Source organism: Pholcus phalangioides, unplaced genomic scaffold (genome assembly GCF_987345545.1).
Source record: "Pholcus phalangioides strain wild (caught in Gottingen) unplaced genomic scaffold, Ppha-v1.0 ptg000024l_1, whole genome shotgun sequence".
Taxonomy (NCBI): domain Eukaryota; kingdom Metazoa; phylum Arthropoda; class Arachnida; order Araneae; family Pholcidae; genus Pholcus; species Pholcus phalangioides.
This window is the reverse complement of record NW_028301616.1, coordinates 13,906,750-13,922,642: the sequence shown is the minus strand read 5'-3', so window position 1 is coordinate 13,922,642 and position 15,893 is coordinate 13,906,750. Positions and strand designations below refer to the sequence as shown.

The 15,893-nt window shown below is 40.0% G+C and overlaps 1 protein-coding gene across 2 annotated transcripts; it reads left to right on the top strand.

The window, feature by feature from the left end:
- The first annotated feature begins 83 nt into the window (after positions 1–83).
- Positions 84–14,077, top strand: LOC149068781 (Golgi-associated plant pathogenesis-related protein 1-like). 2 transcript variants are annotated; one of them, XM_089250990.1, is made up of 4 exons: positions 84–213; positions 6,264–6,479; positions 8,494–8,616; positions 12,057–14,077. In XM_089250990.1, the coding sequence occupies exons 1-4, from the start codon at positions 204–206 to the stop codon at positions 12,359–12,361; spliced, it is 654 nt and encodes a 217-aa protein (XP_089107116.1). In that variant the 5' UTR covers positions 84–203; the 3' UTR covers positions 12,362–14,077. The 2 variants fall into 2 exon arrangements, with proteins under 2 accessions (XP_089107116.1, XP_089107115.1); XM_089250989.1 differs by lacking the exon at positions 84–213 and adding an exon at positions 2,991–3,382.
- Positions 14,078–15,893: the final 1,816 nt, after the last annotated feature.

Here is a 15,893-nt window from a genome sequence, read left to right as displayed (position 1 = left end):
TCTCAAACATAAACTATATAAGCTTTTTCTGGCACACTCGCACACATATATCATCGGAAACAGAAAAAAGGAAGCGGAAACGGTAGTCTTTATGGAGCGTCGTATATGGAGCGAGGAAGTAAATGGGAGAGTGGGTATAATATTGAGCTTCAAGAAGTTTTCTGTTTCTTTCTGAATCGTTCCCAATCATAGGAAGGCCAACGATGCACGAGGGTAAGAAATTTTAAAATTTTTTTCTTCTTCAAATACTTTACTACAGGGGGTTCTTAACCTTTTTGTGCTCCACGGACTCTTTGTGACAATGTTAGCAAGATAATATTCGGCATATAAATGTAAAAATGATAAGTTGTTTTCATTTCAAAGCTTATGAACCCCCCCGAAATCTCTCCAAGTAGGCTACCCCTGGTTAAGAACCCTGTGGTACTAAATTAATTAGAAAGGCCTATTTCTTTCTAGATTAGATCCGAGTAATTTATTACTTTTGATGAGCTTTTATTTTACATTAGTATGTATATACAGTCGAATCCCGTTTTAACAAATACCGTTATAGTGAAAATCCCGTTTTAAAAAACGAACACTTTTTTACTTCCCCCAGATAAGTTTACATAGGAACAAATGCGAAAACCTGGAATTCCTTTACAACGAAACTTTGTTGTAATGAAGTGATTTCTCCGAATCCTTGGGGTTCGTTATAACGGGATTCGACTGTATTGTGGAAGTTACCAATATATGGGTACATTTTTCCGTACGTCTACGTCAGTGATTCCTCAACCTTTCTTTGTCCGTTGGCTCCTTTCGACCGTATTTTCATTTTGTGGTCCCTTATGTCTCAACTAGGGTGCTGACATCATGAAGGAATGAGACCCTTTCTATTTATTAAATTTATTTCTGTGTACTTTATTAAGTGAAAGGCAATAGGGGAGAGTGGGGTGAAAATTGGTAGGAAATTATCCATGGCCCACCCCACAAGTGTGGGGCTGGCAGGGCTGCAACCCGGGGGTCCGGAACAATTCTCATAATTTTTTCGTCTTTTCATACCGTAAATTCGCTATGGAAAAAACCCGTGAAAATGATGCCATCATGTGGAACATGTTTTGCTGTAGTAACAATTGTTAAAATTATAAATTTTTTGCCTAAATGTGTCATTTATTAATAAAACGTCCTCTGGTGGTGACACATGCAACTAATCCCCTCACCCCTAAACAAATTCCCATCCACACTTCACTTGAAGTCCTCCACGAAATTTCACAATTTTCTGATGACTGGTTTCGTCTGTAGGCTACTTTGAAATAGGGTCTTTTAATTATGGACGTCTTGTATATATATACATATAGCCGTCTGTGGCCTTTGTCCTTAATCTTATGCAACGGATCTTCAAGGCCATGGCCTTTCTTAGAATATTCCTGGGCCACCCTGACTTTGAACAGTTGGTTCATTTCCTAAGAAGTTAACGGGTTACGTAGTTGATGAGTTATATACAATCAATCTTCCAATCTTTGAGATGGAAAAAACTAATAATTTCCTTGTCCTCCAGCCCTCAAAACTCTCTGATCAATTTTAAATTCTAAAATAAAAATTCATGCCTTGAAGAATTAAGCAGAGGTTCTTAACTTTTTTGGGTTCCACGGTCCCATTGTGCCAATAAGATGAATTCCACGGACTACTCCGTGAGCGATTTATGTAAAATGATATCCACACACACTTCTTTATAAAATAATATTCAGTATATAGCAATGTAAAAACAATCAATAAATTGCTCTTTCATCCAAGATCATGGACTCCCCTCCTCCTCCCAGTGGCGTATTTACAGGGGTGGAGGGGAGGGGGCTTAGCGGGCTGTAGCCCAAGGCGACAAGTTCAAAGGGGCGGAAAATTTGAGGAATAAGCTGCCAAGGAAATCAGTAGAATCGGAGAAAGTTGGCAAAATTTGTGTAACCCTCAGTAAACCCGCCTCTGCCCAGACAGCAACAACCCAACAAGGGACTAGGTCAGTGAGTGACTAAAAAAGGGACCTAGAGAATTTCCAAGCACGTGAGTGAGCAAAAAAATTACTTGGAGCATGAGCAAGCGTGGGAAGGAACAAAAGAATTACGTACAGAGCAGTGGGACCAGGTCAGTGAATGACCTAGAGCGTGTGCAAGCATGTGAATGACCAAAGGAATGACCTAGTGTGTAAACGTGTAAATGATTGAAAGAGTGACTTATAAAACTAGGAACCATGTCAGTGAGCAACCAAAAGAGCACTATAGAGCGTGTGCATGTATGGGAGTGACCAAAACTGTGTGCAAGTATGTGAATGGCTATAAGAGTGACTTAGAAAGTCTGTGAGCATGTGAGTGACCAAAAGTGTGACTTAGAAGACACTGACTTTTACAACAGGTGCACTTGCAAGAGTGGGGGAAGGAAAATCGGGTTATAGCGCAGGATGGCAAACTTGAGGTGAAAGAAATCAAGAAAATAAGAATAGAATGGGAGAAATGTGGCAAAATCGGTGTAGTCCGCAGGTGGCAACATTGGTGTAGTCCGCAGATGGCGAAATCGGTGTAGTCCGCAGGTGGCAAAATCGGTATATTCCGCAGGTGGCAAAATCGGTGTAGTCCGCAGGTGGCAAAATCGGTATATTCCGCAGGTGACAAAATCGGTGTAGTCCGCAGGTGGCTAAATTGGTGTAGCCCACAGGCGGCGAAACCATAAATGCGTCTATATCCCCCCCCCCCGAAATCCCCTAAAAAACCCCCGGGTTAAGAACCCCCTAATATAAAGGAAGAGCGGGAAAATAGTTCAGTTTTCGGTCGAACATTTGAGTAGGAAGTAACGCTTGAATATTGAGGGAAATAACACAATAAATAACAGGACTAATAAAGATTACAGTATGAGACATTATAAGATATCAAGTATCAACAAGAAAGAAATTATCTGATAATGGGTCGCATTTATTTCTGCTTTCTTAGCTTCTTTTCCAAGGACTTTTTCTCCATTTTTTTTCTTGGACTTTATCTTGTCTTTGTAGAAAGAAAGGGAAAAAAACTTCCATTTTTTGTCTGAAAATGGAATAGCTCGTGTTTTTTGGACGTTTTCGATACGTGTAGCAGCGAATAACGCAATAATATATAATCGAAGATATCATTTGAAATGGTGAACGTATGGACCAGTAAGATCTCTGTATTCTCGTCTTTTCGTTTCCCCGGTCTGGCGAGAAGCGATTTCGTCTGGTCCTTCGACAAAAGCGACAAGAAAATGGACTTTGTGTTCCCGTTGTTGTGTTGTTCCGTCGTGGTTGTTCCGACTTTGGTTCTGTGGTTGTTCGTCGCCAATTTCGTCCCTAAATTCAGAAGTCGGAGTACTAGTAAGCCGCGTCTTTCCGAATCGAATAACCCACGGGGTAAGTTGTTGAAAGAACATAATGTTGTCCCGCACTATAAAATTAGACATACAGTATATATACGGTAATCTCTCACTTATACACCCTCTTTTATACGTTTCTCTCAGTTATGAGACGATTTTTCTGCACTCTCGGCTAAAGATATCGCAAATTGCAGTCGGCCCCGCTTAATCGGATATCAATGACTCCAGCGCACAATATCCGATTAAGCGGGGAATAATTCGATTGCCATTTCATAACGTTAGTGTAGTTTGTACATTGAAAACTGATGAACATTAATAAAGCTTCTGGAATAAATCTGGCATCAAAAAAGAAAAGTATATTTAATTGCAACGAGATCACAATACCTGTGATTGTTTACTTTTCATTAGGAAAGTTAGCGCCCTCTATTGGCTCGACAGAGAACAAAAATAAAATAATTAAACGTACGTATCGGAGACACACAACCGACTGTAATGCTATTTCTTCTTCATTTATAGGACCTTTTCATTTATTCGACTCATCTGACGATGTACATCTCAGCTATTTGTCGCTGAGAATTTAGATTTTGTTTTCTCCCAAATTTTGACTCTGGAAAGATTATCAACGAAGAAGGTATTGCGTGTTACATTTGTGGCAAAAAAGAGTACATATTGTGTTTTCTTTTCTTGAGCTTTACGGCTGTTTACGAATAGCTTATTTGCTATCAATCAGAATGAGTTCCCTTTGGGACTCCCTTTTTTGTACTCTGTACCAGTGTTATCCGAAAAAATAATTTTAAAGAGTAATAATTTCATTCCTCCTCCCCAAAATTTTAAGGGGTAATTTTGTGAAAATAGGGGCATTTTCTTTCATGAAAAACTGAGAAACAACTCTATCAAAAAAAAAAAAAAAATTACTATCAAAGGACTGCTTTTACTCCTCAACAACATTTGGAGCAGTAAAACTGAATTTCGATGCTCGAATCATTCATCTAGATGCGTAATGACGAACACTACTACTACTAAACCAGACATGCACCTCGTCCATATTCCTCTGCGGAACTTCTAACGAATTGGTACATGTTGGAATGTGTGAGTATGTATAGTGACCCTTCCGTGAAGTTTGTTTCTGTGTAGCGCTTGTTATGTATAGTACTTGCCATCTGCAATCTATTTTTTTGAACTATGAGTTTTCGCAATTGCTCCGTACGGCACAGAGCGACTGGGGTGTCCATCATCACTCTGTCGATGAAGCTTATCTGTATTAATAAACCACACGGGCAGGGCCATCTTAAGAGCATCATGGGCTCCCGGGCCAAGTGGTTTTTCTGTGAGGCCCTACATGGCAAAATCTCAAAAAATTCAACTGTTTCTCATTTTTCTGTGAGGTCCTTCTCTTGAGGCCCCCAGGCTGTGACCGGGCGGACCCATGCGTTAAGATGGCACTGCACACGCGCCTAGTTGAACTGATTCCGTGAGAGAATGACGGTATTGTATATGAGAGGACTTTTCTGCAATACTAATGAGTTGAAAAATTAAAAAAAAAATACAATAAATGGTATATGGGTTATCAACTGTTATCATGTGCGGTGAAAGTGCAATCATTGAACAGGTGTGGAACATTGCTCCAGTGTGTAACCAATGGAAATGCCATTTGCGTAATATAATTAAAAGACTACAGACCAAAAGACTATTCCACACCAATTTCGTTGCCATATATCAAAAAAATAACTGGATATTTTTCATCAAATTTCTTAGCAAAATTTTGTAATTCTCTTAATCCCTCTGCTTCATTGATTGCAGATTAAACTGATTTAAAGACAGTTTTCATTCTGCAATATATTTTTAACTGCGATGTGACAAGACATTCATACGGATAGCGAAATTTTAATATACAGAGTGTATGTACTATGCAAGGATGACGTCACTCTCTCTCCACTACCATACGAAGGTTTTTAACAACTGCCTGTTGCGAAGATGAATTTTTTGGAAAGAGAGAAAATTCAACTGCCTTTGGGGGGGGGGGGGAGGGGGGAAATCGAACCCACGTCCTTTCACTTCAACAGCCAGTTGTAAAACACCTTCGTATGGTTGCAGAGAGTGACGTTACCCTTGCATAAGTCACCATCTGGTGGTAGCGTCAGCAGTTGTGAGCTTGACCTGAGTCAGGTTCAGCCGTCCATGTACGGTCACATTCAGTTCACATGAGCTCTAAGGAAAGATTGAGAGCTTCAATGTAGTCTCCTTTGTAGTTTAGTGGTGTTCACCCGGAAAGAGTGAAAGGACGTGGGTTCGATTCCCCGCAAAAAAGAGGCAGTTCAATTTTCTTTCTTTCCAAAAGTTAACGTCTTCGCAACAGCCAGTTGTTAAAAACCTTCGCAGAGTGTACTAGGTTATAATAAGGTTCCCGTACTCTGTGAGTATAATTTTTCTTCAAAATTCTACTCATCCGAATATAGCCAAATTTTCATGATATCTTAACGAGACCATTGGAGAGAGATTTTTGCAGAATATATAAAACAAATAGTTCAGTTTTTGACCACCAGTGTGGCGCTATTTTATTGAATATTCTTTTTTTCCCCCATGGTCCATACAGCCTATATACCATGTTTCAATGGAATACGTCCACCAAAACGGGTGCTAGTTTCAGTAGACTCACACTGCTAAGACCTATGCAGCTCCCGTCAGTACACTGACACTACTCAGACCTACGAAGTGCCCATTTTGATGAAGGTATTCCATCGAAACTTGGTATATACGCTATAAGATTAAGCACGTGAATTCGTAGGCAGGCATTTCTGGCCTGATGAGGGCGGCGGCTCAGAAAAATCAGTTTGCTCGGAATTCCATGATGCTCTTGAGACGGCCCTGGTAGGAGACCTCTACGAAATTATTGATTGATTCCATTTATTTTCTCATAGAAGCCGACAACGACTCGTGTTTCTTACCGAATGAGGAATCAGTGGCTTCGGACATCGACAAGTTCCGTAAAGAGCTTCTTATCGGTCACAATCATTTCAGGAGACTTCACGGAAGCCCACCGCTGTCACTGTCCGAGAAGCTGAACGAAGCGGCTCAGCGCTGGGCCGAAGACATCGCACGCAAAGGATACTTGCAGTACGCCGATAGTTTGCTAAGTAAGTAATGCGATATTAATTTTTATGGTGGTCTTATCTGAAGCTGTATCACAGAAGGAAGGGGGGGGGGGGGGAAGGTGTGATCGTGGTTAGATAAAAGATGGTATTGACCTGGTTCATCAGATATAAATCAGGACTTCATTCAGAAATAACGCTGTAACTTTAGTCATAATGATTCCCAAATGGAATACTGTGAGATTATCATGTGGGCTGAGGTGCAGCGAGATAAGATAAAGTTGAAATTGAATGAATATGTTTGACCATACAATCCGTATTTGGCAGGACATTGGCCATCTCTATTTTTTGATGAAAACGTCTCATTTTTTTCATTGAAACTTGATGAAGGTAATTTTCGTAAACTATAAATTATTATGATTATAAATATTATTATGATTATAAATGCAATATAATTATTCATCTCGCGTATTTGTAGCGTTCAACGTTTTTTTTCTTCTACTTGAAATGCATTTTAACCTGTCATCTGGCTACGATGGCATATGCCGTCCGGTATTTATCACATGGATATAACGGAATAATTAGTCATACAGTTGCTGCCACCTGCACAGGTATATCTTCGCCATGCTTGCAAATCTGCATCCTCAAGCATTTATACAAGGAAAAAATATGAGATTCTCTCTCTCACTCACGCACACACACACACACACACACACACACACACACACACACACACAAACACACCCTGTATAGTGTTACAGTAAAAAAACCCTTTTAACCCCTTAATAGTGTAATTTTAGTAAAATGCGCCAAAATGGAAATCTTTTTTTCTTTGTTTGTTGTGTATTATATCAATAAAAAAGATAAACGAACTCAATTCGGGCTTCAGGAAAAAGATAACACTATTTTTTTTGTAAAATAGTGTTTTGAAAAGAACCATCAGAGATTTAAAAAAGTCATAACTATGCAGCTTTTAATCCGTTTTGATTGAATAATGTATAGGTAGAAAGAGGGAAATCTCGAGTTTCACGCAGCTGCCGACAGGTAGCGCTAACGCTCTTCCTTCGGTCGCCACTTCAGTGTTTGTCAAGATTGGCTTAGAAACCGATTCGGATGACTTCATTTTCCAGCAAGACGGGGCATCACCGCACTACTTAACCAAACACCAACTCTGGCCATATCGCTGTATATATATTGCAATTTATTGCCATTAGTGAGATGGGCTGGAAGCGAAGGCGCTGTCTATCGGTGGTCGCCTCGAGTTCGTTAGGGAAAATACCTTATCGATATTCTCCCTTGGGTTCGAACCCGGGACCTTGACAACAACCTTCACGATAGTAGACGAGCATCTTACCACCATGCCACTCGGGCATCAAAACACTGGAGCTTGGACGTTCGAGAACTTTTGAACAATATCATTCCTGAACGATGGATCGGCCGTACGGGACCTGACGATTCAGTTAAACATCACTGGCCTCCAAGACCGTGCGATTTCTTCTTTCGGGGGTTTATGAAAGACTACGTTTATGTGCCTCCCTTATATTAGCCGAGCTGAAGATACGCATAAAAGCAGCAGTGGATGCAAACATGCTCGCAAAAGTTTGGGACGAATTTGACTATCGTATAGACACATGCCGTGCATCCCAAGGTGAACATCTTAAGCACCTTAATTTGGTTTGTAAAAACAACTTTATGATTAGCGCCATGCAAAACAAAACTAATCTTAAGTGTCTCTGTTCAATATTTTTCGTAATGTACGCATTTCAAATCGGGTGATTCTTTTTGAAACACCCTGTATAATCATCAAATCACAAAATCATAAAATTTTTCCGTTCCCTGAACTGGACTCGAACTTTACTGTCAACTGTTTATAACGGACACCCTCAGATGTGGTCACTACTCTCTTAAGGACGAATTATTTCTGTCCCGCCATCGTCCGCAAAAGAGAGCTTTTACTGTGCTGTATAATACTGTATCACACGCCTTTGTTGTTAAAAAAAACAAACTTGTCATGTTCGAATTGGATTCAATATTTTGATAGCTTTTTTTTTGATTGCAGATACAGGCGAGAGCATCGCGAAATTCGACTTATCGGCGAACAACCTGAACGGGAAAGTTGTAAGCGCTTTCTGGTACAAGGAGATCAAGAACTACAGTTTCACCGAGCCTCGGTGGAGAAGAGGTAAGTAAATACCGACTATATAACTACAGAAAGGTTCAAAATAAATGTATACAGGGTGACCTGTAAGTCGTGATGCGGGACATTATCTCATCCATCGTTCGAAGTAGAGGTTTGGTTGGAAAAATGTTCAAAGTGTATTTTTCACTGCCTTTTTTATGTGTAAGAAATAAGCTAATTTTAAGCAATAAAAACAGCAATTTTTTTTACAGCAATATTTGTTTCCGTAACAGAAAGTGCACAAAATCCATGACTTTCAATCATAAAACGCAAAAAATAAAACATTATTTCAAAATAAAAGTGAAAAATATTTATGAAATATTAAACTTCATGTCAATTTTGTGATCAATTTTATTTTAAACAATTCATCTTTGAATTTTTCATTTCAAAAATTTGTAATGGACACTTTTTTTTAGGAATGATCCATATATTCGACATCCATGTTTTTTACGAGCCACCTCGTTGGGCATTTTATCTATTGTGGCCTATGTATCTGCATGTTTAGAAATCATCCTGTACCAGTTTTTGACAATGAAAATACAGTGTGTCCCAGAATTTTAAAAAAAAATCAACTTTTTATTTAATCATGCTCTTAAAAAACCCAATTGGAAGGTTGTTGCGCTGTCTCTCCCAAGACCAAAAAAAGTACCATGTTTCTAAGTATAATACTCGCTGAGATATTTGAATTCAAAAATCAGAGAAAAGTTGGGCACGAACAATTCTTCTTTCCCTCATTCATGCTGTTCTTTACGAATTTTGAATTCAAATATTTAAGCAAATATTGTACTCAGAAACGGTTTTTTTTTTTGGTTACCCTCAAGAAAGACAGAGAAACAACTTTCTAATTAGGTTTTTTTTAGGAAAGTGTGGTCAAATAAGTTAATTTCTTCATTTGGTGACTGTACTTTCACTCTTAAAACTGGTACAAGGTGATTTCTGATCATTCTTTGAGCATTTTATGAATTGGAATCATACCTCTGCGACGAACGGTTGATAAGATAAAGGCCGTATTTGGACTTACAGGACACCCTGTATAGCTCTAATACGGCCTTTATCTTGAAGTTGTTAATATATTTATATAAATTGAAACGAAATTTGAAGTTCCGGTCAGGAATATACTGAACAACAGTTTAAACTGAATGATAGTACTGCTTAACATTCCTCTGGAGAATTTCTAACGCATTAGCACATGTCTGAGAACGTGTGTTCTGAGCGTATGTGTGACCCTAACGCATAAGTTGTTGAGAGTTGGGCTTGTTCCGTGTTCTACTAGTGCTGCCATCTGTAGTTTCATATTTTGAAGTCGCCGATGGAGATTTCCCGTTGTGAAGATAGCGCCCAATGCTCAAGGTTGTCTTAGTAATTGACATCAATGACAAATAAATCAGTTACCGGGGCAGGAATACCCAAGAACCTCCCAGATTTCTCTTGAACGTAAAATACACAAAAAGCATCGAAGATTTGATTGGAAAGCTAATCATACTGGAATATTACAATATGTTCAATTATTTGCACAGTCAGTGTATACATTCCGAGTAAACCTCATATAATATTACCTCACTAAATAAATCTCTAAAAATTTAATCTGCAGTTAGGATCAAAAACAGCTTTGTTCCCACGATAACACGAAAAAGTTCGATAATTTCCCACCAGGGGTGGGGGGGGGGGTTGGTGATGCTATCATCTGGTAACGCATGCCCAATTCAGTTAGGAAAATTTCCCCCCACTACTCTATCTCTATCTATTCGCAAGTTATTAACACAATTCTTATAATCATAATAACATAATACATTTATCACATAAACTTGAGTAACTCCTGAAATATGGCAGATAGAATCATGAAAGTAGCGTTAGTGGTATAATAATATGAGTATGTGCAACAAGATGATACTAGTAAAAACGCCACCTGGTGGTAAGTTCGTGAACTTTTACATAATATCTTGCAATCTAAGAGAGATGTATGAAAAATTACGTTATTGAGCAGCATGTAGACACTTGCAAAAAATATATAGGGGCTTAAGAGCATCTTAGCCTCCCCCTTCCCGGAGGTGGGGGTCAATAATGTGAATAAAGTCATTGAAAAAAAAAAATTAACAGATTAAATGGTCTATCCACCGTGTGTTTACGGTTTTGAAAACACAATTGTAGAAGTTTGCGTCAACACTTGAAAATTCTCCCTCTCATCTCTAAAGTGCCTGTAATTCTCCAGTGGGGTTGTCATCTTGGGGTTCGATTGGATCTCGTTCGTCTTTGAACACACACAGTTACGAAGTGTGCACTGTGTCTTGACGTACAGCAGATGATATCTTTCTATGAAAGCATTTATCTGTAACCAGAAATGGCTCTCCAACCTCCTAAACCAAGGGTGCTCAATTTTTTTTTAAGGGTGCGGGCCACTTCACTGGTTTGGAAACGTGTCGCTGGCGCTTGGGTGACCTGGAACTACGCCCCGGGTAACATAAGTGATGTGGAACTGCACCACGGGCTACTTAAGTGCTCTGGAACTGTGTCGTAGGCTACTCAGGAGATCTGTAAATATGACGCTGGTCCCTTTAGCGATCTGTAAATGTGCAAAATTAGGGTTTTAGGTCATGGGCCATATCAGATAAGTCCGAGGAGATAAGTCCCCTCGGGCAAATGTGGCCCGTCATTTGGAGGGTCGGAGGGGGCAACGCCCCCCCCCCTGGCTTTTGAAAATACACTAAAAATTGTATATATATATATGTACATTGAGTACATGTTCTTTGCCCCCCTCCCGGAAAAAGTTGAAATGAGGCTCAAGGGGCCATGGGTTGAGCATGTGTGCCCTATACCATCGTGGTGTTAACAAACTGTGTGCGATTGAGAATTCCATACCGATATGTGTAAAATTCTCCGTAGACGATGAATAGGTCAGAGATGATGTCTAGTTTCCACCACGGTCTCCAGACCCAACAGACCACGACTAAAACCCATGATGGGGGGACTATCCTATATCAGGGCCATCTTAAGAACCTCTTAGCCACCTCCCCTCCAGGGCTTATTTTCCGGAGACCCAAAACAATCCGAAACATTTTTTAGTAGTATTTTCCACGTAGTTGCAGCAACGAACAGGCTTTTCTCCTGGCGATTCTCTCTCAAAAGTCCACCATTAACCTCAGAGATGGTCAACGTCTCGATGACCTCTAATCATGTTGTCAAGACAGTTTTAAAATAAAATGTCTCGTAGGAAACACCTTTTTTCTGGACATTATGCTAAGGTGAACTCGGAAACAAAAGTTTGCTGGTCTCCGCCAGGAATCGAACCCATGTTTGCAAGAGGACTTGGGTTCGATTCCTGCCGGAAAACCAGTAGACTTCTCTTATTGACGTTATAACTGAGCTGTCGTCACAACCGAGGTCGTTATAACCGATTTCAACTGTACTTACATATTGCTCATAATTTTCAAATTCTGCTTCTACAGGTGCATTCCACTTCACTCAAATGATATGGCAGAGCACCACTCTGGTAGGAGCCGGCTTGTGCGCTGTTCCGGGCACCTCGAGGGTTTTCGCCGTCGTTAGGTACTTTCCTGCGGGTAACTCGAACACTCCCGGTGAGTTCCATCGCAACGTCACACCCCGGATCACGGTCCCCAGTGAAGCAGGTAGCAGATCGAGCTGGAACTCGGAAGACGACGTCGTCCTAAGGAGCAGTGTTTCTGGCAAACTCGGCGGCAGGAGGAGCTGCGTCGTGTCCAGCTCGGTGATGGACGAAGCTTTTGTCTGATTAGGATCGCAATCGACTTTTGCGGAGAGAAAGCCTCTTCTCTATGTGTATATCTTGCAATGAGATAAATTCCAACGTGCATATGTTGGAATTCCATGTAATTAAACTGCATCTGCATGCAGTGGTTTTGACGCTAAATCTGATCAAAGGAGCTTTTTAAACTCTTTTCTTAAGTGGTGTGACGACCCCCTATAGTCTATTTTTCGAAGATAACTTTAAAAAATATTTCATTCAATTGCAAATCAAATGCCGAAAATTTCGTGTCAATCTGTTAATGTTATGTTTGAAGATAAAAGAAGTTAATGAATTATAGTATAAAATTGTAAATCGACTGCCAAAGTTGGCCACTTAGCGAACTGGCCAGCCCAGTTTACCCGGCCAATGTCCGGAATTAGGGCTTTCGCCAGTCCCTGCATATCGATCCCTATACATTCCAATGATTCGGGTTCATCGCCGTATTGGCGTGATAATTATAGCTATTAATAATTAGCCACAGCTAACCATAATGGTTATGGTTTGCTACGGAAACCCTAACGATCAAAGAAATCTGAATATCTATATCTTAAAGTGATCCATATACAGTGGAACTTCGGTTAACGAGCAAAAATTTTGAACAACTTTTGACTCGGTTAACTGAGCGTTGCTTAGTTATTTTCACGTTATCACAACTGAGCTGACGGTTTTTTTGGTTTCGCCCACACACGTGTTATGGAGAATTGTGGGTAATATTCTCCCCTAAAGTCTCCGGTAAGCGTGCCTCACTCAGAAAATTAACGCACGAGCGAGTGTGAATATCTACGACACGAAACTAGATGTAGCATCGTAGCAATGCGCATGTGCGCTTGAAGGTTTTTAATTCTGCTTGGAGAAAACTGTGGACTGATTGCATTATTGAACGTGACTTTGAGGGGCTAGCTCATGAACAGAAGCCACTACTTGTCGAAGAGATTGTGCGCTTGGGGAAGACCAGGGACTGGAGGTGCACGAGGATGGCATTCAAGAACTAGTGGTGAAAAATGTCTAGGAGTTGACGGTAGATGAAGTGACGGATCTTTTTTGCACGCATCAGCAAGAGTTTGTGGACGGTATCTCATGTGAGGAAGAGAGAAGTTCCTCACATAAAGATTAAAGAGAGGAGTAGAATGTGGGATTCTGTGCAAAACTCTGTAGATAAAAACCACCCAAATAAAGCTGTAGCAATGCGCGAGCAATAAATCTGTCCAACGAACACTGCAATTTCCCATTTCCCAGAAATCCAAAAAGAAGGCAAAAGCAAGTGTACGTTTGCGGAACGAATTCAGCTCGTTTAACTGAAGTTCCACTGTATATGGATGTATAGGAAACGAACGTATACATTTACACTCTGGTCCACACTCTGCACTGAAACTGGACTGGAAGAGATCTCGTCAACGGGATAAGTCCTGGCTTACATTCATTCACGCGCTACGATTCATTATTTCTTTGTTATTTCGAAAGAACAAATGAATCGATTGACACGAAATTTTTGGAATTTGATTCGTTGATTGAATGAAATATTTCTTCAAAGTCGTTTTTGAAAAATCGACGTCAGGAATGAATTATAGCCGGGGGTCGTGACACCCTCTTAATATCTGTGGATAAGCCGCATTGAGAAGACAGAGTGTTAGTCTTCGTTTATTATTTTGTTTCTCTAAGGTAAACGCACAATCGTTTCTCAATAAATATCGATTTATACATAAAAACTGAATACTGATTTCTTAAATGTTGTTTTTTTTTGGCACATCTCAATACTTTTATATATACAGGGTGATTATAAAAAAAACTATCCCGACATATGGGCCCCTAACTATCATACCATTCACAGAAACTGAATGAAATTTTGGCATAAGGTATTTTGATGTACGCGCTCAAGAATGATATGGAAAACAACAGTGTCACTCTAACAGTTACGGTTACAGTGAGAAAATTTCGAAAATATCAAATGGCAACACCAATTTTTTTGTATTGGAATGTGATCTCCATTGTGAAAAACCCTAAATAGCGTTCGAACGGCAACTGTAGCATGAAAATCACCGGCGGTAGATAGGCTAAAAGTGAGGACAACCAATAAGGACAGAGAAGCAGCATAAAATAAAGCATTTTATTGTGTTTTCCACATGACCTTGTGGAGGACTAATCAAGCTGGCATCTCAGCCGAAGTGTGACGAATGAAACGAACATTAATGCTCTGGTGCACGGCAAAGTCCTTTTTACTTTTTCCTTGCCTAGCTCCGGGGATTTTCGTGCTACAGGTGCCATTCCAACGCTGTTTAGTGTTTTTCAGTATGGAGATCGCATTCCAATACAAAAAACTCGGTGTTGCCATTTGATATTTTCGAAATTTTCTCACTGTAACCGTAACTGTTAGAGTGACACTGTTGTTTTCCCATATCATTCTTGAGCGCATACCTCAAAATACCTTATGCCAAAATTTCATTCAGTTTCTGTGAATGGTATGATAGTTAGGGGCCCATATGTCGGGATAGTTTTTTTATAATCACCCCGTATATGTGCATGGTATCCTATAAGTTCCAACCGTTTGTTGTAGAGGTATAGTTCGAATTTAAAAAAAAAAATGCTCAAAATGTGTTGGAAAATCGCTCTGTACCAGAGTGAAAATAAAGTGCAATATTTGTCGAGATATTTTTGAATTAAAAGAAAAATCGCTGAAAAGTTGGGAAAGAAAGAACGCGCGTCTTGTCTGTTGGTTTATGTGGTTCTTTCCCTCATTTTGGGCGATTTTTCAATTCAAATATCTCCGCGAATATTGTACTTAGAAGCATGGAATTTTTTTTGTTGGACTCAAAAGAGCAGGGGCAACAACTAGAAGTTGAATAACTGTGGGACCGTGCAAAAATTAGAATTTCTTATTTTGTTACACACTGTACTTTCACTCTCAAAACTGGCAAAGGGTGATTTCTGAACACATGTTGAGCATTTTTGAAAGAAACTCGTACCTCTTCGACGAACAGTCGATGATATGATTTGTGATAAAGGCTGAGTTAGGACTTATGGGATACCCTGCACACATGTATTTATTTATTTAAAGTGTTTGCCATCAAAGCCTGGGACAAAGAGCTCGACTAATTTTTTTCCCTTTTTGGCTTGAAATAACAGGTTAGATGCTGGACCTCCTCCTTCTAACTAGAACATGGCCCGCAGCTGTCTCAGCGAAGAGATATAAGCAGGTAGTCAAAGACCTGTGTTCCATGCTGGGAAAATAATGTACTTCCTCGTACTGGACCAGGAGAAGGTGTCAAGCTCCCTCTTTATTCGTCCAAAAGGAGAGGGGTGCCAGAATAAGAACATGCCCCCCGGGAGAAAAAGTCAATTTTCGTGTCTGGTTGCGGCTCTGGAGGGGGCGACTATTGATATTGATGGTCATTGCTGTCCAATAGTTTACGTGACGATCTCTTTTCCCGTACTATATAGTGACGCTTTGGGAGCGATCACTCACTCCCCACGCTCGGATTCGATGTAACGGCACCTGAATAAGCATCATTAATTCATATTG

Bases quoted from the DNA above. Each gene is read 5' to 3' on its own strand.
- LOC149068781 (XM_089250989.1), top strand. From the start codon at position 3,133: ATGGTGAACGTATGGACCAGTAAGATCTCTGTATTCTCGTCTTTTCGT. The intron at 3,383-6,263 runs GTAAGTTGTTGA...ATTTTCTCATAG, and splicing joins CGAATCGAATAACCCACGGG to AAGCCGACAACGACTCGTGT. The intron at 8,617-12,056 runs GTAAGTAAATAC...CTGCTTCTACAG, and splicing joins CGAGCCTCGGTGGAGAAGAG to GTGCATTCCACTTCACTCAA.